General features: G+C 48.0%; 1 protein-coding gene across 2 annotated transcripts in view; it reads right to left on the bottom strand.

The window, feature by feature from the left end:
* Positions 1-24147, bottom strand: part of FUBP3 (far upstream element binding protein 3) — a 41446-nt gene extending 17299 nt beyond the window's left edge. Inside the window, exons 1-7 of one of the 2 annotated variants that reach the window (XM_032233461.1) lie at positions 24040-24147; positions 14829-14934; positions 8713-8763; positions 8172-8205; positions 5876-5925; positions 4345-4416; positions 3390-3447 (exon numbers count right to left, since the gene is read on the bottom strand). In XM_032233461.1, the coding sequence (XP_032089352.1) occupies positions 3390-3447; positions 4345-4416; positions 5876-5925; positions 8172-8205; positions 8713-8763; positions 14829-14931 (368 nt within the window). In that variant the 5' untranslated portion in view covers positions 14932-14934; positions 24040-24147. The remainder of the gene's footprint in view (positions 1-3389; positions 3448-4344; positions 4417-5875; positions 5926-8171; positions 8206-8712; positions 8764-14828; positions 14935-24039) is intronic. The other variant, XM_032233462.1, reaches the window with a different exon arrangement.
* Between the last annotated feature and the right edge of the window lie 2644 nt (positions 24148-26791).

The raw sequence follows: 26791 nt of genomic DNA, 5'->3' as shown, positions 1-26791 counted from the left end.
CCGCTTTGCACTGCTTTCCATCCCTCTCTAAGCGGTTTTACAACTATCTGGGTCCTCCTTTGATCCACCTGGATGGAAGGACGGAAGGCTGAGTCAACCTTGAGCCTGGTGAGATTCGAACTGCCAAATTCTAGGCAGCCGGCAGTCAGCAGAAGTAGCCTGCAGTACCCCACTCTGACCACTGCACCACCAGGGCTCATAATAATCCCTCAAACTAGGTTGGCTGTCAATCTTGAGAGATTCCGGCTTTGTAGAAAGCTTGAGACTCTCCCCGACGTCTCCAAACACCTGTAGCTTTGGTTAGTGGACGGGACTCTCCGTGAATGTCACAATCGAAGTCAGGCGACCCCCTTGGATGGCCTCCGTTAGTCCGTGGGGGCTCAGGACAAAAGACAAGGCTGGTTCTGTGTGTCTTCGCCACAACCCTCACACCCTCCTGTTCGGTCGTGTCTCGCAACCGTTGTGATGGCTGGAAGTCCTGGCAACATCCGTTGTCCAACCGGCAAGGAGGCTACAGCATGTCAACGAGCCAATTTCTGTAGGGTCCTCGGTGCTCCCTGAGCTTGGCTGTTAGAGCTGCTTTCTTATAGACGTTTCGTGAACCCAGCCATGTAACACCATCAGTGCTAGAAGAGAGCTAGTGCTTACCTTTTAGCACTGATGATGCTCCCTAGTTGGGTCATGAAACATCTTCCAGAAGGACACCAAGCTCAGAGAACCACCAAGGACCCCGCAGTTCAACCCCGAGCTAACAAATATTCTCTCCTATCGGAGTTATCTTTTTCCTGCCGGTTTGGCTGAAAAATGGCCGAAGCAAGTAAAACCCTTGGATTCAAAGAAAGTTTTGGACAGATAAGAGGCAGGGCCCAATTCAAATGTACGCACGCCCCTTCCCCAGGCTTCACATCATGCAGGGTGTTTTTTTTTTTGGGGGGGGGGGGAAACCAATCCATTGATCAGAAGATGAGCTCAAGAGTTGAGGAGGACTCACTCCGAACCAGGAAGAGCAATCAGGGCAGAACCTCACAGCAAAAGCCCTCTAAGGTGGCACCAAGGCTGTTGTATATGTATTGTCCCTTGGCGTGTACAGATTTCCCCACCCCTAAGGCCCAACTTCAAAAGAAGAAAAATGGGACCAGAGCAATGTCAATTGAAAGAAAGAAAGAGAGAGAGAGAGAGAGAGAGAGAGAGAGAGAGAAGGAAGGAAGGAAAGAAAGACCCTACTTTTCAAAATGCCCAGGGTTTATTTCCTTCAACAGTTGTTAATCACCCCAATGTAATTCTGCTGAAATTTAAAAGGAAAAAGGAAAAGATTCCCACGGATGGATTTGGAAAAAACCCACCTACCCAAAGGCTGGGGGAGTGAGAGCAGGTCCATATTGTTAAGTGGGATCCTGTAAGCCGGAGGCCCGTGGTTCCAGCGGCAAGAGCTCCTTGGGTAGAGGAAAACTCAGCTCCTGAGAAGGGGGAGGGAGGAAATACTGTCCCTAAAGTTTCTATAGGGCGTGAGAGAGCAGAAATTTCACCCGCCCCCCCCCTCCAGACCCTCCCTTGCTGGGCTGCCAAGCGGAAGGGTGAAGGGAAGGACAAGGGGAGGGCAGCAGCCGCGACTCTGCAATCGGGGTTATGGTTCGTTCCCCTCCCCGAACGAGTGGTTGGGGAAAAACTGATGGGCATGCATCGGTCAAAGGCAAAAAAGGAGGTTAGGATGGAGGAGAAATGGCCGGATCACTTCCGCTGCCGAAGGTGGCTTTCTCCAGACTCCTTCCCTTGCAAGGGACGAGGTAGGGGAGGTTCCTGCCCACCGTCATCTCTGGTGGCTTCTGGGCTTCCTACGAGGCCCACTTACATAGCAGCTCTTCTCATTCTCCCTCTCCAAGAGGGCTTGGTGCCCAGCCTGATTTTTCACAAAAGGGATGGAGAAACCATGAAACGCTCGGGAGAGAAAGGGCTCCCTGTTTCCTTCGGCCACCTTATTCCTTCTACCGTGTTTCCCCCGAAAATAAGACTGGGTCTCATATTAATTTTTGCTCCAAAGGGCTTAATTTTCCATCTCTCTCTATCTCTATATCTACCTACCTACCTTATCTTATCTTATCTCTATCTCTCTATATTACTGTTTCTTGTGAACATTTTTAATTGCTTAAAAATAAAACACGGTACAATTCTATTTAGAACTGTAACGGTGTTAAAATATTAACTGAAATTTCTTATTCAAATTTCAGAATGTACATGCATTTTCTGTACCTCATTCGAATCAATTTTGCTTAATGCTTGCTAATGTAGGCTGACGAGCTGGACAGAATTTCAAGGGTGATACATACAGTCATCAAAATATCCAGTATTGAAGAGGATAACAATATCTCTATAACTGGGGAGGGGAAACTGTTTCTGGTGTACAGATTTTGAATTAGCTCCTTTCAAATAGGAACTCCAGAGGCAGTTACATTTTAGTAAATTCCTATCTGTACTTAATTTTTGTTCATGGTGTCTCCGTTCTTGAAGCTGCATAATCTGGAAATCCCATAACGGAACTGGCTGTTTCTCAGTCCCTCTTTCAACATTTAGTAGGTAGGGCTTATATTATGAGCATCCTGAAAAATTCATGCTGTGGCTTATTTTCCAGCTGGTCTTCTTTTTTTTTTGGGGGGGGGGGGAAGAACAGGGCAGGCACCAATGGAAGAACATCTCTTGGTAAGCCTGAAACCGAGCTCTAACTTCATGAGAACTAGGTCCTTCAAGATCTTGATGTTCTTCCTGAGCCTTATCCTGCCGAGATCTAGGGCAAAGGATTGAGGGCTAATGAGATGGAAGGAGGGGTTTCGGAGCAATTTTAAAAGAGGGGTAGGAGTTAAAACAGGACTGACGCTCTCTTCCTCTCTCTCTCTCCCTCTCCCTCTCAAAAGCCACCCTTCCCACCCTGGAGACCTTCTTAAAAACAACTAAATTTGATTTGTAGACGAAGGAAGGAACAGATTTATTCTCCAGGCGTTTCTAGGTGGCGGAAATATTTCCTGCGATAAAAACCAGTCGATTATCCTTGTGGCCTACTTTTGCAAATCTGACAGCTTGGAGGGATTAAACCTTTTTCAGTTCTTAGCATTGAAACACCCTCAGCACAAAGCGAGCTCAGGGATAGGGGTGTATATACAGGGCTCGAAGGAGCATCTAAGTTGCGGGACAGAAAAGGGAAAATCCTCGACGGGTAAAACTGCTCTGGCTGTTAAGAACAGGCTTGGAAGGTCGGCTAGCAGGCCGTGGCTTGTTTCGAGGCAGTGTGGAGAAAAGTAAAAAGAGATCAGGGGAGAACCGAAAAGAAGAAAGGAGAGAGGACAGAGGTGAGGGGGGTGAAAGGAAATCACAGATACGGGGGGGCTTTAGATGCTTACTCGATGCTCTCTGGAGATCCGGTCAGCATGCAGGGCCGCTCTGCCATCCCACCGCTGTCTGCCGAGAGAATAAGGGGGAAAAATGTCAACGGATTCTGTCCATCCTTGCTGCCAGCTTTGTTTAAAAAGATAAAACGTGGCCTCTGTAGACAGGGCTGGCTATAATCCAGAGTCACCGGGATGGAAGGGACCTTGGAGGTCTTCTAGCCCAGCCACCTGCTCAGACAGAAGACTTTGTACCGGGGGTGAAATCCAGCAGGTTCTGACAGGTTCTGGAGAACCGTTAGCGGAAATTTTGAGCAGTTCAGAGAACCGGCAAATGCCACCCCTGGTTGGACCCAGAGCGGGGAGGGAATGGGGATTTCGCAGTATCCTTCCCCTGCCACGCCCACAGAAACAGTAGTAAAAAAAAAGAAAAATGAATTTCACCACTGTTCTGTACCATTTCAGACAAATGGCCGTCCGATCTCTTCTTAGAAACCTCCAGGAATGGAGCACCCACAACTTCTGGTGGCAAGTCGTTCCACAGATTTATTGTTCTCACTGCTAGGAAATTTCTCCTTAGTTCTAGGCCGAATTTCTCTTTCACAAGCTCTCAAGCTAAGGGAACCCCTCTTTTGTAACTGCAAAATTCAAATGATGTGGCCCAATTCAACGTTCAGGGCCTCCCCGATTAATATCCATCGCTTGCAAAAACCCCAAGACTGGAGTCAGTTAGAAGCCCACGGAAAGAAAGTGACATTCTTAAGATATTCTTAGCCAGAAGGTGCTCAGGTGAGAGAATGCCGTGCTAAGCCACCAAACGTGCTTATAAACACCAACCCATGACTCCCCACACCACAAACACAACTGGGACCCATGCAATCACGCGAGTGGTTTTCTCTAAATAAGGAAACGGATTGGAGCAAAAAAAAAATCAAGTGATTGTGTACCCCTCTTCCCCAAAACTCCTTACCTGATGCTATCTGAATTTTGCACCCTGATTCTGCCTGAATCCGGGAGATTTGCTCACCGCCCCTGCCGATAACTGCAAAAGAATTTAAACCAACATCAAGAGGCGTCTTACTCATAGGACATAAAATGTAGAATGGAAGGCTGGGAGGGACCACAAGAGGTCTTCTATCCAACCCCCTACTCAAGGGGGGAGATCTTATACCACCCCAGTCAAAAGGCTATCCAGTCTATTTCTGAAAAACTCCAGGGTTGGAGCACCCACAACTTCTGGAGGCAAGTTGTTCCACTGACTACCATATTTTTCAGATTATAAGACACACCCGACTATAAGACACACCTAAATTTAGAAGAGGAAAACAAAAAAAAAGGGTTTTGGCCTCTGCCAGCCTCATTTTCGGCCCCTTTTTAGGGCCTTTTCCAGCCTTTTTTCTACCCATTTTCAATGCTTTTTTGGTGCATTTGGGGGGCTTTTTTTCAGCAAGTTTTTCAGGCTTTCCTTGGCCAGCTTTTGAGGCTTTTCTTGGCCCATTTTCAAGGCTTTTTGCAGCCTGTTTTTGAGGCTTTTTTAAACCCTTTTTGGGGGGAGAAATGCCACGAAAAAGCCTCAAAAGTGGGCCAAAAAAGCCTCAAAAATGCCCCCCAAAAGCCTCAAAAACACCCAGAAAAAAGCCTTGAAAATGGACCAAGAAAAGCCTCAAAAACAGCCCGAAAAGAGCCTCAAAAACGGCCCCCAAAATGGGCCAAAAAAAGCCTTGAAAACCCTCAGAAACAGCCCGGAAAAAGCCTCAAAAACGGGCCAAGAAAAGCCTCTGAAATGGCCTGAAAAAAGAGACACCTGGAGGCCAAAAATAAAATGGGCGGCGGGTGGGCAAGGCTTCAGCAATATTCCGTCTATAAGACGCACGGACATTTTCACCCCCTTCTGGGAGACCAAAAGGTGCATCTTATAGTCTGGAAAAAAAAACCTGTTCTGTCAGGAAATTTCTCCTTAGTTCTAGGCTGAATCTTCCTTTGATGAGCTCCTTGTCCTGCCCTCAAGCGCTTTGGAGAATAGGCTGAGCCCCTCCTCTCTGTGGCAGTATTGGGGGGGGCTCTGCTATCATGTCACCCCCCAGTCTTTCTCTCCGTTAGGTTAGAAATACTCACTTCCCCCAACCATTCATTCTACCTGTCTCTGGAAGAGTCTGAATTTGGATCAGGTGACCATGAGGAGGCTGCAATGGTCCTAAGTGTGAAACGAGGGTCATAAGTCAGTTTTTTCAGAGCCGTTGTTAACTCTGAACGGTCACTAAATGAACTATTCTAAGTCAGAGTCTGGCTGTAGCAGATGCCTGCAACAGACAGAAGCCGCTTATCTTATTCTTAATAGTTTTGAGAAGTTTCTCGTCCCACAATTTTCATCCCACCATTGCAACGAGCTCAGTGGTCGGTTAATGGAAAACGCAAACCGATCACCTGCGGAAGGAGTGCTGAAGCCCCCCACCCCCCACCCCACCCCCCCACCCTACCCCCACTCCTCGGTAAATACTTACTGAAACCAACCATTTTGTCAGGCACTTTGAAATCTTCGGTTATTACCGCCCTGAAGAGAACAGAAAAGAAAAAGCATCGTGGTTTCTGCCTCTATAATGTCACAGTTTAGAAAGGGGGGAAAAAAAATCAGATTTAGTGTTGTGGCTCAGTGGTGGCTAGCAGAGAGCTGTCAGCAGAGTTGGGACCTGTCTAGCTCCCTCTCAGCCCCCAGGACTGGCCCAGCAGTGAGGCAGAGGAACAGCTGGAGCCTGTTCCCAGTGTGCGCATGCACAGAGCTGCCAGAAGAGAAGGACAGCTGAGAAAGCAGGGTCAACTTGGGAGTAAAGCCACACCTTGGAGGTGATTGGCCCCTCCCAGAGGAAACAAAAGAGGAGTGAATTCTCAATGCAGATTTAAAATTCGGCCCAGTTGACTCATTTTTGCCTAGATATCATTAGCTACAGAAGAGGTGGAGGTGGAGCAAAGAGAGGGAGCAGCCTGGAATCCTTACGTTGCCACAAATGGTCCAGCCTCTCTTGAATTCTCTTAACTGTTCTCTAGCGCCCATTTTTAGCACCCACTAATGGACCTAGCTGGACCTAATGTAGCCCATCTCCTCTTAAAAGAATAACCAGTTAGAACGGGCCTTGGAGGTCTTCCAGTCCAACCCCCTGTTCAAGCAGGAGTGTTTATACCATTCCAGACAAATGGATGTCCACTCTCTTCTTAAAAACCTCCTGTTTAAATGAACCCCTTGAAAACCTGGGTCTGTCCCCTGGCCGTGGGTCAGAGTGAGTGATGCATCACTTGAGTGATGTTTTAGTCTTGTAATGGATTCTTTTTCCTGGATATTTTTCCCCCTGGTGACACAATTCATGGCTCAGAAATAAATATATAAATAGCCAACGGAACATTTTTTTTTAAAAAAATAGATGCTGTGATTTTAGGCATGGTGCCTTAATCACTAGACCAAACAGGCTCCATTCATTCCCATAAATGTTTTTTGTGGTGGAAACTGGCAAAAAAACATAAAAATCAGCCAATTCCAAGCGTCCCAAATGGGTTCAATATTTATTGCTGTCAGAACTCCAGTACCAGGTCATAAACACCCTTGATATCACAGAATCAAAGGGCCGGAAGGGACCTTGGGAGGTCTTCTAGTCCAACCCCCTGCCCAAGAGGAGGAGATCTGATACCGTCCCTGTCAAATGGATGTCTAGTTTCTTCTTGAAAACCTCCAATTGCTGTCAGAACTCCAGAACCAGGTCATAAATACCCTTTGGAGGGATGTCTGTCATAACTCTGGTCACTAAACGGGGACTGTCTCCTTTTAATCTTTGTCCTGATTCTTTCTTTCTTTCTTTCTTTCTTTCTTTCTTTCTTTCTTTCTTTCTTTCTTTCTTTCTTTCTTCTTTCTATCTATCTATCTATCTATCTATCTATCTATCTATCTATCTATCTAATCTATCCATCCTATCTATCTATCTATCTATCTATCTATCTATCTATCATATCTATCTATCTATCTATCTATCTATCCTATCCATCTATCTATCTAAACTATCTATCTATCTATCTATCTATCTAATCTATCCATCCTATCTATCTATCTATCATCTATCTATCTATCTATCTATCTATCTATCTATCTATCTATCTATCTATCTATCTGTCTATCTGTCTATCTGTCTATCTGTCTATCTATCTAAACTATCTATCTATCTATCTATCTATCTATCTATCTATCTATCTATCTATCTATCTATCTATCATCTATCTATCTAAACTATCTATCTATCTGTCTATCTATCTATCTAAACTATCTATCTATCTGTCTATCTAACTATCTATCTAAACTATCTATCTATCTATCTAAACTATCTATCTGTCTATCTGTCTATCTATCTATCTATCTATCTATCTATCTATCTATCTTATGTTATCTTATCTATCTATTTATCTATCTAATCTCATCCATCCATCCATCCAATATTGTCCTTCCCTTCTTCAAATCTCACCCAAGCCTATCTTTTTGTTTTCCACTTCATCACTCGCTGGCATCACGTAAATATTTATTAACTGCGAGCCTCTGCTGTGTCAACACACCACAAATGTCCCCCCCCCCCAAAAAAAACCCCCTAAAATAAAATAAAATACAATGTTCTGAAGCAGAAGGCTTAGGAAAGGAGATGGAAACTGTCCCACCGTTTCCCGGTGCTCCCAACCCCTTGGCTCTGTAAAGACTCCGGTACAGAAGGCAGATCAATAAACAATTACACATGATCGATAAATAATAAAACATAACCCAGGGCTTACCTTTGATGTACCAGGGCTCCTAACTGGTTACCTACTGTGGCAGGGAAGAGAGAGAGAAAATCAAAGCATTAGCATGGATAAACTAACTTCATCTGGCCGTTTTCATCGGGGAGAAGAGAAAAGTGGAGCGAAACAAAAAAAAAAAACCCCAGCAATTTGGGTTCAGTGACTGAAATGAATGCCTCACGCGGGACGGAGAAACAGGAGGAGGTGTTTTCATCCACCCCAGACGGGCAGGGAAACGTCCAGCTGAACGCAGGATAGGAAATTGATCTGCCTCCCTTCCATGCTGAGAAGCATGGGAGAAAGACCACCCCCTTCTATCCCACCCCACAAATCCCTAGAAGTGGCCTTCCCTGTCCCATGGGGATCCCCCCCCCCCACAAACATACGCACAGACAAAGGAAAGACGATATTAAAAGGATCAAGAGGATCGGTGGGCATTAAACACAACAGCCACGAAAGAGATTTGGAGAGTTTTAAGTCAAAGGAAAAACTAAGAAGTATTTGGAGAGAAAGAGAGAGAGACATACAAACATACTTCTGGGGTTGTCTCTTATCTGTGATCCATGAAGCCAGTTTACACGGAGACCTGTGGAAGAGAGAAGGCGGTCAAAGGACGTTCCATTGCCAAGTGGAAGATACGGTCAGGCTTCTACTCAAGAGGTCCAACTAAGATGCCCTCAGCTTGTCTGGAAGCTTCTACTGGAGCTTGCGGGCAAATAACTTTCCATTATCACGTTGAAGTTATGGTCAAATTTCTACTCAAGACTGTTGTGGCCCCCCCCAAGGGAGCTGGCAGCAGAGTCGGGCAGTGAGGAGGTTGGGGAGGAACGTGGGCCAGTCCCGGAGGCTGGGGGAGGCTCTGGTGAGGGCTACGTGTCGGAGGCAGAGAGGCGGCTGAGGCCGTCTGGCAATTCTCAACTGCCTTTGGAGCTAGATAGCAGTGAGGCAGAAGAACAATGGGAGCCTGTTCCCAGTGTGCGCATGCCCAGAGCTGCCAGAAGAAAAGAACAGCTCAGAAATCAGGGTCGACTTGGGAGTAAAGCCACAGGTGACTGGCCCCTCCCAGAGGAAACAAAAGAGGAGTGAATTGGAGAGTTTTTGCAGGAAACAATTTGTTTGTTTATTTAATTTGTTTCAGGAGTGTGAAGATCTGTCCATGAATCTCAGAGACTCTGTGCCCAGCCTTTCCTTGCACAGCACCTCATTTGGGAAATATTTACAGGCAGCTTTCCAGGACAGATAAGGTCTGTGGTCCTAAATATTCCTTTGAAAGGCTGTTTGCCAGGCCTTGGCTGAAAATGGAGAGGAATCCACCTTCGTTTAATAAAAGGGGTTTTGTTGGGACAAGGACTCTGCCTCCTGCTTTCTGGGGAAGCCGAGGTCGGAACAAAGAGGTCCAGCTAAGATGTCCTGGGAGCTTCTGCTGAAACTTGTGGTCAAAGACCTTTCCGTTATCACGTTGAATTTACGGCCAGGTTTCCACTCAAGGTAGCCCATCCTCAGTTTATCTGGAAGCTTCAAACAGGAAGTCCTCGGTTTAACAACAATTTGTTTAGTGACCGTTCAGAGTTACAAAGCACTGAAAAAAACCTCACTGGTGGCTGTTTTTCACACTTACGACTATGGCAGCACCTCCATGGTCATGTGGTCAAAATTAGGACGCTTGACGACTGACTCCTACTTATGACGGTTGCAGTGTCCCAGAGTTACATGATCCCCTTTGGCGACCTTCTGACAAGCTAAGGGGGAAGCCAGATTCACTTAACAGCCATGTGGCTCACTTAAAAACTGTGCCGAGAAAGGTCACAAAATGGGGCAAAACGAATGCCTTGCTTACAAACAGAGATCTGGGGTTCGATTGTGGGTTGCAATTCGAGGACTACCTGCACTGAAGCTTTTCACTGCATCTTATCACTTTAGTTAAAAACCAAGATAAAGGTTCCCCTCGCACCTATGTACCAGTCATTCCCGACTCTAGGGGGCGATGGTGCTCATCTCCGTTTCAAAGCCCAAGAGCCAGCGCTGTCTGAAGATGTCCCAGTGGTCATGTGGCCAGCATGACTCAACGCCAAAGGAGCACGGAAGGCTGTTCCCTTCCCACCAAAGGTGGTTCCTATTTTTCTACTTGCATTTTTTTACATGCTTTCGAACTGCTAGGTTGGCAGAAGCTGGGACAAGTGACAGGAGCTCACTCTGTTACGTGGTGCTGGGGATTTGAACTGCCCAACTGCCAACTTTTCTGATCGACAAGCTCAGCGTCTTAGCCACTGAGCCACCAAGGCCCTTTAGAAACCAAAGAGCACCCCAATTACAAGAAAACCGCCTCTACAACTTGTTGAAGCAACTACTCCAAGGACATCACCCTCCAGTACCAAAACATAAGATTCGTGTACCAGAAACAAATCACAACCAGCCTTAGATTTAGAAGGGGAAACCTGGTTGCTTTCAAAAGCTTCCTTTTTCAGCTAATTGGGTCAATCTGAAAGATTTTTTGCGGGGAATTATTCTCAGTTATTTTGTTGGGATGGGAACCGCATTTGACTGATTGTTCTAAAAAGGTGATTTTAAAAGCTGAGCTGGAAGGGAATTTGCTAGCAGCCTTGGCAGGTGAAAAAACACCTGCCAAGGAAATCACAGCCGGGGGAGGGGGGGAAAAGAAGAATTTTCCCTCCCCCTTCTTTGCACCGAGCCACCCAATTACTCTGGGTTTTCAACTGCTTGTTTTCAGAAAGTAGAGCATTTCCTTTTGCGGGAAATCATTTAAAAGGGAACGTGGAGAAAAGGAGAATGAATTCTGCATTTCAAGCTCCATTTCATGCCCATTTCCCAGGTCAGCTCAGTCATTTTCGGCAGCGAGAACCACGGATAAAGTCTATTTTAAGGCAAGAAATATCGGGGCAGCTCCTTACGAATGGCGCCCACCCACCCACCCCTCTCAGAATAGTGCAGGGACTTGTGACAATCAATGCCCCGCCAGGACGAACTCTGTTTCATAATGCTCCATCAATCAGCTGTCTGTTTTCTGAAATGGGATAGATGCGACTTTCATGGGCCTTTCGCGCTGCCGAGGTGGCTATTTCCAACCTGCTGGAGAAGTAAAATTTAGAAAATGCACAGGAGGGTGAGAGGGAGAGAGAGAGATGAGCAGAAGCAGGAAAGGAAAGTTAAGGGTTTGTCTCAAGAGCCTTTCTTCCCTTCCTTCCTCTTTTCTTCCTTCCTTCCTTTCTCTTTCTAACTTTCATCCCTCCCTCCATTTCCTTCCTTCCTCTTTCCTTCCTTCCTTTCTCTTTCTAACCTCTCTCTTTCTTTCCTTTCTTTCCTCTTTCTTTCCTCCATTTCCTTCCTTCCTCCCTCCCTCCCTCCCTCCCTCTCTCTCTGTATTTCTACTGCCCATCTCCCCTATGTGTCTCTGGGAGGTTTACAGATTATAAAACAAGTAAAAACAAAATAGTTAAAACGATTAAAAGGACGCCCCGTTAAAACATTATTCTGAGTTTCCCATATTCCCATAAATCCTTATCAAATCTCTCTCCATCAGCTCCAAATTGCCTAGGAAAATTTTACAAACTCCGTTTTACGGCCATTTTTTTTAAAATCGCAGTCGTATGTCAGGAGTTGCTGAGCTTTAATGCATGAATTAATTAATTAGTTTTCATTTAACACATTAAAACTCAAGAGTGAAACGAATGCCTGAAAATCAGCTTCTCCCCTCCGCTTGTCGGCTATTTTTCTTTTTCCCTTTCTGTGAAGCATTATTAAGCTTTCTGTGCGCAGAAAGTCTACGAAGCCGGCTCTGCATTCGGCCATAGTTGCTAGGATATTTTATACTTCTTACTGGAAATGACACAAGACAATTTGCGTCTTAGACGGAGCGAAGTCAGCACGCATCCATCTCAGAAATTGCTTTGTATGTAAACGACGTCTTGAATCTGCCGGCCGATTGTTTCGTTGCAAGAGGGGCCTCCTGTTTTTGTGACCTCGGATATCCATTAATTGCACTGTTACTTTAATTGTTGATTTTTAAGCCGTAGGGTACCCGGAGCTGCCGCTGAGACGGGCAGCCGCGCCAATGGTTTAAATGAATAAATAACTTTAATTTAATCTGGGAGACTTTAATGGATTGTAATTATGCAATCCGACTCGTACGTAATGAAAGGCCTTTGAAAGAGTCGGTCGTGCCTGATTCACTCGAGTAACTACGGACTTTCTCAAGTAAGAAATTCCTATTGCAGAAATAGTCCCTGGCTATTCATTCAGTGACCGTTCAAAGTTACGACACTGAAGAAAACTGACTTATGACCGGTTTCCCCATGGTCACGTGATCAAAATTCAAGAACCTGGCAACTGGTTCCTAAGGACGATGGTCGTAGCATCCCCGGGGGGGTGGAGGGGGCACGCGATCCCCTTTTGCGACCTTCTGTCAAGTCAATGGGGGGGGGGCAGACTCACTTAACAACCGTTACTAACTTAACCACCAAAATGATTCGCCTTAACAACTGTGGCAAGAAAGGTCGTAACATGGGACAAAGCTCGCTTAACAAATGGTTCACTTAACAACAGAAATGTTGGGCTCAGTTGCGGTCGTTGAGCCGAGGACTGCCCGTAGTCCAAAGCTGCTCGGAGTCAGAGGGAATTAAAGCAAGAGGCAACTCCAGAAGTCCAAACTCTGCCAGGATAGAAAACGCAGAACAATTTCCTCGGGAGAAACCACAACGCCCGAGAGGAGGACAAGGTTGAGATGGGACAAATTTGGCAGAAACCAAGAACGAGGCAAGTCTCAGCTCTACAGGAAGTCCTTGACCTACGACCAGAAACCGGGGCCAGAATTTAAAGGCCTTTAATGCCATATGATTTTGTTGTACAAGGTGCAATGACAGTAAACTAAAGTTAAGGGAGTTAGGCCCTATTTTACAACTGGCACGGCCATTAAGCGAATCCCATTCACTCTGCTGGTCAGAAGGGGGCAAAAGAGCGAAGGATTTGACCCAGGGGCAGCCGGCCTGAAGGTATGCCAGTTGCCGAGGTGGCGCAGTGGTTAAATGCAGCACTGCAGGCTACATCAGCTGACTGCAGTTCAGCAGTTCGGCTGTTCAAATCTCACCGGCTCAAGGTTGACTCAGCCTTCCATCCTTCTGAGGTGGGCGAAATGAGGACCCGGATTGTTGTTGGGGGCAATATGCTGACTCTGTAAACCGCTTAGAGAGGGCTGAAAGCCCCATGAAGCGGTATATAAGTCTAACTGCTATTGCTATTGCCAAGGGTCCAGATTTTGATCACGTGACGGTGGGGATTCTGAGATGGTCGCAATTGCCAAACAGCCCTCCTCACTTCACTTTTGTGGTCCTGCTGTCAACAGTCAGTAAGCAAACCGTTATAAATTGAGGATTCCCCCCTCCCCCCTTTGCAAGAGAAACAAGTCAAACCTTCCTTGGAACTTATCAGCATCTCCCCAATCGCCCTTGGAGAAGCCCTCGCTGGGTGAAAAACTGAGAAACCCCCCCACCCCCCCGTCTGGTCAAGGGAAAGACGAAACAACCGTCTGCTCAAGCCTGATAACTGCTGATGAAATTCCTCTTCTAACCACGCCCAACCGCTCCGGGTTATTCTGTTTCTCAGAGGCTCCAGAGGACAAACCTCCATTCATAGATGAGGGTCCAGGTTACCTGAGGGAGCGTCTCACCCCACTGGGATGGGCCCTGCCCCACTCGGGCCAGCAGAGGAGACCCGCTGAGGGTCCCGTCAGGCCGATTCCTCCGGCTGGGGAGATCCAGGAGGGAGGTCCTTCCTTCTCTGCTGTGGCCCCTCCCCTCTGGAACATCTTGTCCCCCGATGTGAGGTTGGCCCCAGCCCTCCCCTCTCCTTTCCTTAAAGACCTGGCTGTGCCGGTCTGCCTGGGACCCCAATGGGGGAACAGCACAGAGAAGGGGGTTGATTGAGTAATAACAGATCCCACCTCCTCACAACTCTGCCCCTGCCCTCCCCCCCCACCTCTTCTTAGATTTTGAATGTTTGATTTTAACTTTGCATGTTTTGACTTAGATGTAACCGATACCCTATGGGAAGATGGGCGGCCAATAAATTAGCTAGGTAGGTAGATAAGGTAGATAGATATAGAGAGGTAGATAGGAGAGAGAGAGAGAGAGAGAGAGAAGATATAGAGATAGATAGATGGATAGATGGATAGATGATAGATAGATGATAGATGGATAGATGATAGATAGATAGATAGATAGATAGATAGATAGATAGATAGATAGATAGATAGATAGATAGATAGATACCCTGTTTCCCTGAAAATAAGACTTCCCTGGATAATCAGCCCAATTGGGCTTTTGACCGCATGCACTACAATAAGCTCCCCCCCCCTGAAAATATTGCAACACAGCAGCAGCAATGGGGTGACCATGCTCGCCACCTCCTGCACCTCAAAAATAATAAGAAACCCCACCCCCACCCCAAAAAAGGCCAAGATATTTTTTCGGGGGACAAAAGAAAACAAGACCCTGTCTTATTTTTGGGGAAACATGGTGGGTGGGTGGGGAGGGAGAGAGAGATTCTCACCACCACTGCCAGCCATTGGTGAACCAAACCAAACTTCCTTTAATGCAAAAGAGATTTCAAAAATGTTGAAAACAATAAAATAATACTTACTCCCCTCTTCCAAAGCCCGCTTTACTCCGTAACCGTACACCGAGGGGTCCACGAGGGGTGCAGAATTATTCACGTGAGAAATTTCTCCAATTTTAGCAGCCATTTGCTGTAGGCAGAGAAATTTAAAAAGAACAAAAGAAAAAGGGGTTAGCTAGGTTGCCCAGCCAATCCTCAGCCCATCAACATTATTACAGGGAAGCCGTACAATCCCCAGGTGAGCCCACAAGGAAGGAAGAGGGAAGGAGGAAAGGCAGATGATGAACCAATGGAAGTCCTGGGAAACCAGATTTGGGATCTTGGAGGTCTTCTAGTCCAGCCCCCTGCTCAAGCAGGAGACCCAACCAACCAACCAACCAACCAATCAGAATAGAGCTGGAAGGGACCTTGGAGCCTCCAGAAACTTAGATGGATTCGGCTTCTGAAACCACGGCAGGGGTCCTCAAACTTTTAAACAGGGGGCCAATTCATGGTCCCTCAGACTGTTTGGGGAAGGGGGGACTGGCGGACTGGCTGGGTGGGCGTTGCCAGGTGGTCATGTGACTGGGTGGGCATGGCCAATTGAGCAGTCCATTAAACAATACACACAAATTAAACTTTAATTTGTTCTGCTCCTGGGGGTGGAAAAGGAGGTTAGCGAAGGGATGTGGCTGCCTGGGGAGGGAGGGGGTGAGGGACCTGTGTGTCTGTGTCCCTCCCTCTCTCTGGAGGTGGGGGCTGGCAGGTAGATGGGGCAATGAGGACAGGGGCAGCCTTGTGGTCCCACGCGGGCCGGATTAATGGCTTCGGCGGGCCATGGCTACCTTGTGGGCTGTAGTTTGAGGGCCCCGGCAATTCTCCCAGTATTTCTGAAGAAGTTAGTTTATTCCTACTTTTGCAGCTGTTTATTCAGGAGGGTGGAGAACTAAGCAGCCGGGGGGAGGGGGGGTTAGCCCCTGGGGGGGGTATCTCTGCTCTGCTGGGGTCATTGGCCACACTGCCTGCTGGTCAAGGAGCCTCCTTTCCTTCTGCAGAAGGTTTATTGGGAATCAGCCTCTTTTGCTCCTGCGCAAACCACCTTTGGACCCAGGAGAGAGGCAGCAAGTTACATCCCCACCCCCCGCCTTCCTCTCTGCTGCTGACCCCTGACCCTCTCCCAGGGCCGTCATGGCCAATCTACGGCACATGTGCTGGAAGGGGCACGCAGAGCCGTCTCTGTGGCATGCGTGTTCGGGTTTGGCTAGTGATGAAATGCCCAGGGGTGGGCTTGGGCCCCTATCTACAAGGCTACAACCTTCCCCATAACTTTTAACCAAGGTGACTCGAGAGCATCCTAGAATCGAAGGGCCGGAAGGGACCTCGGGAGGCCTTCTAGTCCAACCCCCTGCCCAAGGGGTGGAGATCCGATCTGACCATCCCGGTCAGTCGAATCTCTTCTTGGGAACCTCCAGTGGCCAAGTGCCTGGACTTTGGTCCATGCCGCAATGGTCATGGAGTGTGGGAAACGGCCGTTAAGTGCCTCTTTGGAATGATGTCGTAACGAAATGAACAGTTGCAAGCCGAGGATTAACCTGTTTAGTTTTTGTTTTTAATACCAAGAAACCAAAAAAAAAAAAAAAAAAAAAAAATGCAGATTGTTGTTCGGGGTTTAGGCTTCCTCAAACTTGCAGCTGTTTGGCAAAACTTTTGTGATCCGAAAGCTTACGTAATGCGACCCCCTTAAGAGAGAGAAAAAACGGAGGAGAAAAAAGGAAAACAAGGATCAACGTCCAAGGTGCTTCTGGACGGTTGTGCAGGCAGGGAGGAAGGGAGAGAGAGGAAATGCCCTCCCAACAGCCCCCGTCAAAGGAGGAGGCTCCTTCAGGAAGCGTTTCAAAGGAGGGACAGAGACAGACAGAGTATAAAGTAACCAACTATAACTATATTACAACAACAGAGAGAGAGAGAACAAGGCCACGTCTCTGAAAAACAGAAGACCACCGAACGATGGGGGTGCCAGCTCCGTTGCGGAAAAGGGCAAGGAAAAACAGAGAAGAGAGTCAGATTTGGCTAGGGGTTAAGGCGCAGGCTAGAGGGCGGGAGATCCTGAGTTCTAGCCCTGCCCAAGCAAGGAGAGAAGCAACCTAGAATTGAGGAGGAATTAACACAGGGGCCGGCAACCTTAAACACCCAAAGAGTCACAACGGAAGCCCTATTCAATTCTGAAGCCGACCGGAAGTCCAGTGTCCCCCCCCCCCTCAAAGAGTCTCCTCCTTGTGCGGCATCTTCTATCTTGTCCTAACCGGAAGCCCTATCAATTCTGAAGCCGACCAGCAACAGGGAGCCGCAGCAGAGGGATGAAAGAGCCACAGGCGGAAGGTTGCTGACACCTGAATTAACACGACAGTGAAAACAGCCAGTGGCTTTGCCTCCAGAGGTTATGGGTGCTCCATCGCTAGAGCCTTCAAGAAGAAGCAGGACAGCCATGGATCTGACATATTGTTCTGACAATAGGTTGTCTGGCTTGACCAAGGGGGTTGGACTAGAAGACCTCCAAGGTGCCTTCCAGCCCTAGGATTCTACGTTCTAAGAAAAACACCCCCCACAGTGTAAGAACAATAAAAACAACAGCAGCCAAGCGTGTTTGCTAGCGGATCAGTTAGTCACGCCGAGTGCAAAAGTCAATGAGAGCTCTCTCTTTAATTCGGTAGCTTTCGGTTTGACTTGAGGTCCCACTGAATCAATCCGTGTTTTTTTTTTTTTTTTTTTTTTTTTTTTTTGGTTATTTGAACAAAGGTTGGCTTACAGCCCACTCCTGGCCAGGTCAAGTCAAAACCTGACATTGATGATGTGGCAGTTTCTTGACAAATTGCGGCTCAAAAGAGCAGCCGAAGGGGTGTGAACGCCACAGCTGGGCTTTAGAAGTGACTTAGTGGGAATGATGCCTGCAAACAAGTTTCTGAATGTTTTTCCTTCCCAGCCCCAATTATTCAGGGGGGCAGGTGAAGTTAAGAGGTTGGACTACGCAATATAGGTTGTCCTTGATTTATGACCACAACGAGAAGCAAGCGTTCACTCATCCAAATGGCAGCTTTGCTTCCTTAATCAAGACCGTAAATCCATACACCTGAATAAAATCATAACGTTGTCATCTGTGCTTCGCCAATTTTATACCGCAAAAACGCTTTCTACACCTGTTTTCTTCCAAAGTTTTTGGTTTGTGGTTTAGGAGGTGAAAAATCTTATCAAGATGTTGGGGAAATGCACCACGGGTGGCTCCCGGCTTACATCCATTCATTTAATGACTGTTCAGTGCTGCGACGGCACTTGAAAAGTGACTTATGAGCCTTTTCCACACTTATGACTCACGCTTACAAAAGAGAGTGTCAGAAACGGCCTTGAGTTCCCTGCTTGAGCAGGGGGGGTTGGACTAGATGACCTCCAAGGTCCCTTCCAACTGTTGTTCTGACCACTGCAGGCATCCGTGGTCACGTGATCAACACTGGCATGTATTTATGACGTGATCCCTTTTTGTGACCTTTTGACAAGCGAAGCCAAACGGGAAAGCCGATTCACTTAACGGCCGTGTTGCTAACTCAACAACTGTGGTGATTCGCTTAACAAACATGGCAAGAAAAGGTCACAAAATGGGATAAAACTCATTTAATGTTCTTTTAGCAACAGAAATTTTGGCCTCAACGGTGGTTGTAAATTGAGGACTACATGTAAAACGTAATCAATGTCTCGATTGATTGATTGGATGGGCAGGGTGTAAGTTTAATAAGTAGTCAATGAAAAAACATCAAGTAATATTCCGGAGGAAAAAGAGATCTAGAAATCTAAAAGAGGCAGGAAAAGACGTTACAGGACCTAATTACAGGGCTGTGAAAATAACTACAGGCCCCTCTCATCCTGGATATAAATTGCTTCAACTTATGCCCTCAAAACGACGCTATAAGGCACAACACACCAGAACAACTGGACACAAGGACAGTTTTTTCCCCCAAACGCCATCACTCTGCTTAACAACTAATTCCCTCAACACTGTCAAACTATTCACTAAGGTGCATCACTATTAATCTTCTTCTCATCACTCCTATCCCCCCCCCATCTTCCTCCCACTTACGACTGTAACTCTGTTGCTTGCATCCTTATGACTGATATTGTTTCCTAGATTGCTTACTTGAACCCTGTATGACTATCATTAAGTGTTGTTCCTTATGACTCTTGACCAATGTATCCTGTCTTTTCATGTCCCCTGGGAGCATCTGCACCAAAGACAAACCCCCTGTGTGTTCAATCACACTTGGCCAATAAAAGAATTCTTATTCTATTCCTAAATTCTATTCTATTCCACTGTGCTGTGCATCCCATCGAGGGCACATGCCGCGTGACAGTATCTGCACGGAATTGCACAGCCAGAAAAGGGCCCGAAGTGAATGCGCACTGGGCCAGCAATGAATGTGCTCGCATGAGGCGGTCTCTCAAATTCTGCCTTACCAACAAATCATGACCCGGGGGCAGTCCAGTTATGCAACCCCTTTTTGGTGAATAAGCCCTGTGCCGCTCTTGCCACGGTTACTTAGCCTGTGGCCTGACTGGGCACCCAGGTCTGGACGGCAGGCTAAACACTATCAGAGATAGAATGGTCCATGCAATGTAGCAGTGGTAGCAGTTAGACTTATATACCGCTTCCTAGGGCTCTCAGCCCTCTCTAAGCAGCTTACAGAGTCAGCATATCGCCCCCAACAACAATCCGGGTCCTCATTTCACCCACCTCGGAAGGATGGAAGGCTGAGTCAACCTTGAGCCGGTGAGATTTGAACAGCCGAACTGCAGATAGCAGTCAAGTGGCCTGCAGTACTGCACTCTACCCACTGCGCCACCTCGGCTCAATGGCAGGATCCAGGCGCTTTATCCAGCCAGCATTCAGCCAGTAGATACATGGCAGAAGTATTGCAGACTAGAGGCAGGACTGGAACTCACTGTCGCCTGGGGATTGGCCCAGAACTACCCACTGCCGTTGTTAACTTAGTCACCTGGTTGTTAAGTGAATCTGGCTTCCCCGGTGACTTTGCTTGTCAGAAGGTCTGTGACCCCTTGCAAGGGCACCGAAAAAAGTGACTTGGGACCATTTTTCAGACTTACGACCGTTGCAGATCACGTGATTTACATTCAGATACTCGACAACTGACCCACACTTATGACGGTCGCAGTGTCCCGGGGGTCACGTGATCCCCTTTTGTGACCTTCTGGCAAGCAAAGTCAGATTGACTGAGCAACCGTTTCTCCAACTGAACTGCGGTGATTTACTGGCAAGAAAGGTGGTAAAATGGGGCAAAATTCAGTTACCCAATGTCTCGCTTAGCGATATAAATTTTGGGCTCAATTGTGACCGTAACTCAAGGACTATCTGTAAATATAAAACGGAACTAAAGAATAAATGAGACAAAACGGAATGCTCAGCAGGCAATTGAGGGCGAGTCGCTGTAACTTTCCGCTGCCACTAAATGGAAGGTTGTAAGTCGAGGACTAACGGTAGAGAGCAACGCATGAATTTGATTGGAAGCAAGGACGATTTGTAGGACTAGGAAGTTAGAGGGGTGGAAGGTAAGGGAGGTTCAGATATTTTCATTTCATCCCGTCCCCTTTTTAATTAATTAATGCACTTTAATTCCCTTAACGTGCTATTTGTCATTCCTTCTCTGGGCTCTGCCAACAGCCCTCCTTCCCAGGAGGAGTGTGAGGGATACAGGCGTGTGCACGGGTGAAAAAACACGGCAAGGACGATCTGAGGAATTCAAACTTTCCAAAAGACGGAGCGAAGCTTTGATAAGAAGAGCCAGGCAGACAGACAGACGGCAGACAGATTTAAGAAGCAAGTAGGAAGCTAAAGGAGAAGGATGCGGGGAAGATGAATCTAGAATCCAGGCGATGGCAAAAGCAATTTTGCATTGTCCTGGTTGAAAAATCTGCCAAGCGAGGTGCCCGTTTCCAGTGAAGATGCTGTAGAGCTGCACAGAAGAACCCACAAAGCTGTCGGAGGCTCACCAGCCTTTTCCTTATCAGTAGCAGAGGAAATAAGGGATTGTTACTCCAGCTAGAAGTGGAAGATTGCAGACGTTGCAGAAAACCACCGCAGGGCAGAGAGAAAAAAAAGCATTCCTGCCGAACTAATCAAGCCCAGGGGAAGGAGACACCGTGCCAAACCTGTACAGGTAGTCCTCAACTTATATCGCTTCATTTAGTGACGGTTGCAAACTTACAACGGCACTGGAAAAAAGGGACTTAGGACTTAGGTTTTCCACACTTAACGACCATTGCAGCACCACCACCACCCTCCCGTGGTCCAAATTTGGGTGCTTGGCAACAGGTTCGTATTTAGGGCGGCCGCCGTGTCACATGATTCCCCTTTGGCGACCGTCGTACAAAGCAAAGTCAGTGGGGAAGCTCGATTCACTTGATAATCGTGCGACTAAGTGAACCACCGCTGTGATCCACTTAACAACTGTGGCAAGGAAGGTGGTAGAATGAGGCAAAATTTGCTTAACAAATGTTTCACTTAAAGCAACAGAAAGTTTGGTGGCTCAACGGCAGGTTGTAAGTTGAGAGCTACCTGTATTCCGTGCAGGAGGGCTCCTTGGTGCTGTTTTCCTGCAGACAATTCATGGCCCAAACTAGGTAATACCACCAGTGTTAGAAGGCAGCACACTCCCGGATGACGTTACCTGGTTGGGTCATGAAATGTCTTGCAAGAGAAACTGTATATACACAGGGAGAAACCCTCACACTCACAAGCACTGATGACGTTACCTAGTTCGGTCATGGAACGTCGGCAAGGAAACCACCAAGCTCAGAGAGCACCAAGGACCCCACAGTTGTCCTCCTGTTCCTCCTCCTCCTCCACAAACCCCTTCCCCTTCTAACCCTGATGATGTTACCTAGATGGGTCATGAAACGTCTTCAAGAAAACATGCTCAGAGCGCATCAAGGCCCCCATAGTCCTCCTCCTCCTCCTCCTCCTCCACAAACCCACCTCTCTTCTAGCACTGATGAGGTTCCCTAACTCAGAGCTATTGTGCACAAAGAGGGAGAACACCCCACATTCACTACCACTGATGACATTACCTAGTTAAGTCGTGGAAGGTCTGCAAGGAAACCACCAAGCTCAGAGAGCACCAAGGACCCCTCATTGCAACCCTGAGCTACAAACATTTGTACAGGAGGCTGTCAGTCAATCCAGGACAACCGGCTTGGATGAATAATTTAGAAGAATAGAATAGAATTTCTTTTGGGGGGTGGGGGGCAAGTGTGATCTGAAACACAAGGAATTTGTCTCTGGTTCAGAAGCTCACGGCCTACGTATAAACAGCAGGTCACAGGTCATAAAATCATAGTTACATTTAAGTTCAGTGAAACCAATTAAGGGAATCGGAGCCAGGCCCGGAAGACGCAAGGCTGGCTAGCACCTACTGCAAGACTTTAAACAGATTAAACAGAGTTGGAAGGGACCTTGTAGGTCATCTAGTCCAACCCCCTCCCTCAGCCAAGCAGGAGACCCTACACCATTTCTGACCAATGGCAGTCCAGTCTCTTCTTGAAAGCCTGAAGGGATGAAGCTCCCACAACTTCCGAAGGGAACTTCTGTTCCATTGGGTTGATTGCTCTCACTGTCAGAAATTTCCTCCTCATTTCAAGGTGGAATCTCTCTTTGGTCAGTTTCCACCCATTATTCCTCGTCTGGCCTCCGGGTGCTTTGGAAAATAAGTTGACCCCCCCCTCCTCTCTGTGGCAGCCCCTCAAATATTGGAAGATGCTATCTTGCCTCCCCTGGTCCTCCTCTTCACTAGACTAGCCAGGCCCAGTTCCTACAATCGTTCATTATATGTTTTAGCTTCCAGTTCCCTAATCCTCTTGGTTACTCTTCTCTGTACTCTTTCTAGAGTCTCAATATCCTTTACAGGTTAACAGAGTTGGAAGGGACCCTGTAGGTCATCTAGTCCACACACACCCCCTCACCCAAACAGGAGACCCGACACCATTTCTGACCGATGGGAGTCCAGTCTCTTCTTGAAAGCCTCCAGCGATGAAGCTCCCATAACTCCTGAAGGCAACTTCTCTTCCATTGGGTTGATTGCTCTCACTGTCAGAAAAATTCCTCCTTATTTCCAGGTTGAATCTCTCCCTGATCACCCAGACTCCGCTGTCCAAAACCCCCAGGACCAAGGACAGGGCCTCCGGGTCTCCTTGAAGGACCCCCCACCCCCGTCCCCTCTGGCCCAGGAGTCGGCAACCTTAAACACTCAAAGGGCCATTTGGATCCGTTCCCCCACAGGAGAGAAAGCACCGGGAGCCACAAAACCCTCCCCCTGCCTGACTATTTCCTGAGCGCCCACAGAACGTAGCACAGGCAGCGGGAACGAAACGTTCTGTTTGCTTCCCAAACTTTTCTTGGGTTTATCCATGGTTGGTCTTCCTGGGGGGTGGGAAAGCTGGATACACGGCGTGTGATGGGCTTGTGGGTGGGTGTGGGGGGGGGGGGAGTAAGATCTTGAACTTTCAGATGCGGGTTAATGGGTTCCCAAATAGCGTCCAAAAGTAGATCAGTAAAACAGGCATCGCATGCTGGGCGGGTGTCACACATTGGCGCCTATTCTGAGCCACAGCAGAGGGATGATAAAGAGCCACATGGGGCTGACCCCCTGCTCTGGGTGTAGATCCCCCTAACAGGGGCAGCCCTGCTGGGGGGGGGGTGGTGGGGGTGGCTCTAACCAGGAGGGCGGCTGCTGCTGATCTACCACATTCCCTGGACAGTCGAGCCTCCCCATCCAGGAGCAGCCTACCTGGCAGCCAACTATAACCGCGGCCTAGCAAAGCCGACTGAGTGCCGCTGCCGAAGGGGGCTCCCGGGGGGGTCTCGTGGGGGAGACCCCTCCTCAAATTGGGGGGCAAGGCCAAAGGGGGTGGGGGAGGGGCTGTCAAAACGAAGAGCCCCCCGAATTGGGGAGGAGGGAAGGGGCTCCCCCCTCCTCTCCCGGCATGCCCCGGGCGACCCCATAGGAGCCCCGCTACCCCCAATCCCCGGCCTCCTGCGGGGCGGCCCGGCCCACCTCCTGTCAAGCCGAGGCCGGGCCTGAGGCCTCCTCGGGTTGCCCGCTCTGCCCTCCGGAGCCCTCGCCGCCGGCTCTCCCCCCGCGGCCCCCGCGAGGCCCCCGGACCCGCCTCGGCTGCGCTCGGCCGCCTCCCCGCCACTCACTCGGCCTCTCCGTCTGGCGCCCGGGGGGCTCAAGCGCTCCGGCTGCCTCGCTCTTCCCTCCGCCTGGGGACCCGTACCCGGAAAAGGAAGTCCCTCCCTCACTTCCGCCGGAAAGCGGAAGGAGGGAGACGACGAAGGCGAGGGTGGCGGCGGCGGCGGGGACGCGTGACGTCACGCGCCGAGGGGAGGGAGGGAGGGAGGGAGCGAGGACGCAGGGTGGGGGCGTGGCGAGCGCGGAGAGGGCGTGGCGGGGTGCGGAGGAGCCCCTCCCTGCCGCGGGTGGTGCGAGGCGCTGCGCTGGGCTCGGTGGGGCGCCCCGCGGATGCAGGACGAGGGCAGGTGGTGGGGGAGGCCCCCTCGGTGGGGCCTTCCGTGGAGATAGGGCCCACTTGGTCAATGCTCTGCATGCAGACTCCTCCATGGAGATGTTCCTCAGCCGAAGCTCTTCCAAGGGAGATGCCTCCCACCCAACGTCAAGGTTCTTCATGCCAAACTCCTCCATGGAGACCTCAGCCAAAGTTCTTCATGGAGATGATGAGTATTGTTGGCCAAGACTTTGAATGAAGAACATTGATTCAGGGAGATGTTCCTCATCTTAAGTTCTTCCATGGAGATGGTGCCCACCCAAAAGGCTTCCTTGGTCAATGTTCTTCATGCAGGCTCCTCCATGGAGATGTTCCTCAGCCAAAGCTCTTCCAAGGGAGATGCCTCCCACCCGAAGTCAACGTTCGTCATGCCAAAGGTCTTCCATGGAGATGAAGAATATTGACCACAGAAGCATTTTTGTGAGTAGCATCTCCCATGCAAGAGCTTTTGGGTGAGAAACATCTCCATGAACGAACATGCCACTGAAGAACATGGAACGCAGAAGCACTTTGGGTGGGCAGCGTCTCCATGGAAAAAACCTCAGGGGAGGACTACCTCTATGGAGCAAATTCCATGAAGAACATTGATCCATGGAGATGTTCCTCACCCAAAGGTCTTCCTTGCTTAAGGTTACTCATGGGAAGTCAACTTAACGCTGCATGTTTTCTCTCGGGGCTTTGTCTTCAAAACTGACAATATCCTTCTGTGATGGAGCACCCACAACTTTTGGAGGGAAGCCATTCCATTGATTAATTGTCAGGAAATTTCTCCTTAATTCTAGGTTGGATCTCTCTTTGATGATCTTCTGCCTGTTACTTCTTGTCCTGCCCTCTGATGCTTTGGAGACTAGGTTAATCCCGCCTCTCCATTCTCTCCTCAAATTTTGGAAGACTGCTATCATGTTACTCCTAGTCTTTCTCTTCTTTAGACTAGACCGATTCCTTGCAACCATTCATTCCATAATCCCCAGCCCACTTGTCAGTCAACCACACCAAGACAAAGCATCTGAAGAAAGAAAGGTATGAATCTTTCACCTTGGGTAATAGCTATGAGAGATGGCTTTTGTCCATCCTCTCCTCTTCCTTCCCATTCTTTTTTGGTCCTCCTGCGCGACGCACTGTCCTTTCAGCTCCGTATCTGTGAAGCGGAACCGTGACTATCTCATCAAGGATGCCATGGACACCTGCAATTAGTAGGAAAAAAGGTCTTTAGTCATTCAAGAAGAAGAAGGAGCACCAGGAGAAACTGCCGAAGGCTCCGGAGATGGAGACCCAAAGAGAATAACTCCATACATCTAAGGAAATACCTCAGAATTAAAGAAACAAGCCAATATTTGTTCTACGTTGCAAAAATGTGGGATAACCTTTTTAAAAATTTATTTCATTTATAATACTTTTCATCACCATCAAACAGTGTGTGAACTGGGTACAATTATTTGAAAGTCCACATATTCATTGTTATGTTCATTACAATAACATTGATACTATAACTATATATCAAGATAATTACAATAATACATAATATCATCATAAACAACTCTCCGGAGTAACGTTTTCTCGTCTTGTATCTCCTCCTTCCTAACTTCTGTTTCTATTCTCTAGCCACTGATAAAATACATCCCACCGTCAAAAAATCCTCAGTTTCTTCTCTGTCCTTGATAATAAGCATTAATCTGTCGATTTCTGCAGATTGTGTTATTTTACTGAATCAGGTTTAGGTTTAGGTTTTAGGTTTTATTATTATTTATAGGCCGCCCTTTTCCCTGAGGGGACTCAGGGCGGCTTACAATATATAGGGAGGGGAGTACAAGACAATAAAACAATAAACATAAAAACAGTGCAAGTAAGAATAAAACACAACATTCATCATTCGGGTGGGGACGGATCCCAATCTTTAACCCCAGGCCTGACGGGATAGCCAGGTCTTGAGGGCTGTGCGGAAGGTCTGGAGGGTGGTGAGGGTACGAATCTCCACGGGGAAATCGTTCCACAGGGTCGGAGCTACTACCGAGAAGGCTCTCCTCCGCGTAGTTGCCAGTCGACACTGACTGGCGGATGGAACTCGGAGGAGGCCTAATCTGTGCGATCTAATCAGTCGCAAGGAGGTAATTCACCCTGTCGTCTGACGGGATCGCCTCACTCTTCCACTGCTGCGCACATACAATCCTAGCCACAGTCAGTACATGTAGAATCAAATATATAGCCTTTTTCTCGTATTTTTCTGGTAGGATGCCTAAGAAAAATGTCTCTGGACTCAGATCAATATGCTTCTTTGTCATTTTTTTCCAACCAGATATGTATTTTCGACCAATACTTCTTAGTTTTGGGACATGTCCACCACATATGGCAATAGGAACCCGGTGTTAGGTTACATTTCCAACATTTGG

The sequence above is a fragment of the Thamnophis elegans genome, chromosome 16 (genome assembly GCF_009769535.1).
Source record: "Thamnophis elegans isolate rThaEle1 chromosome 16, rThaEle1.pri, whole genome shotgun sequence".
Taxonomy (NCBI): Eukaryota; Metazoa; Chordata; class Lepidosauria; order Squamata; family Colubridae; genus Thamnophis; species Thamnophis elegans.
This window is presented reverse-complemented; position numbering and strand designations above follow the sequence as displayed.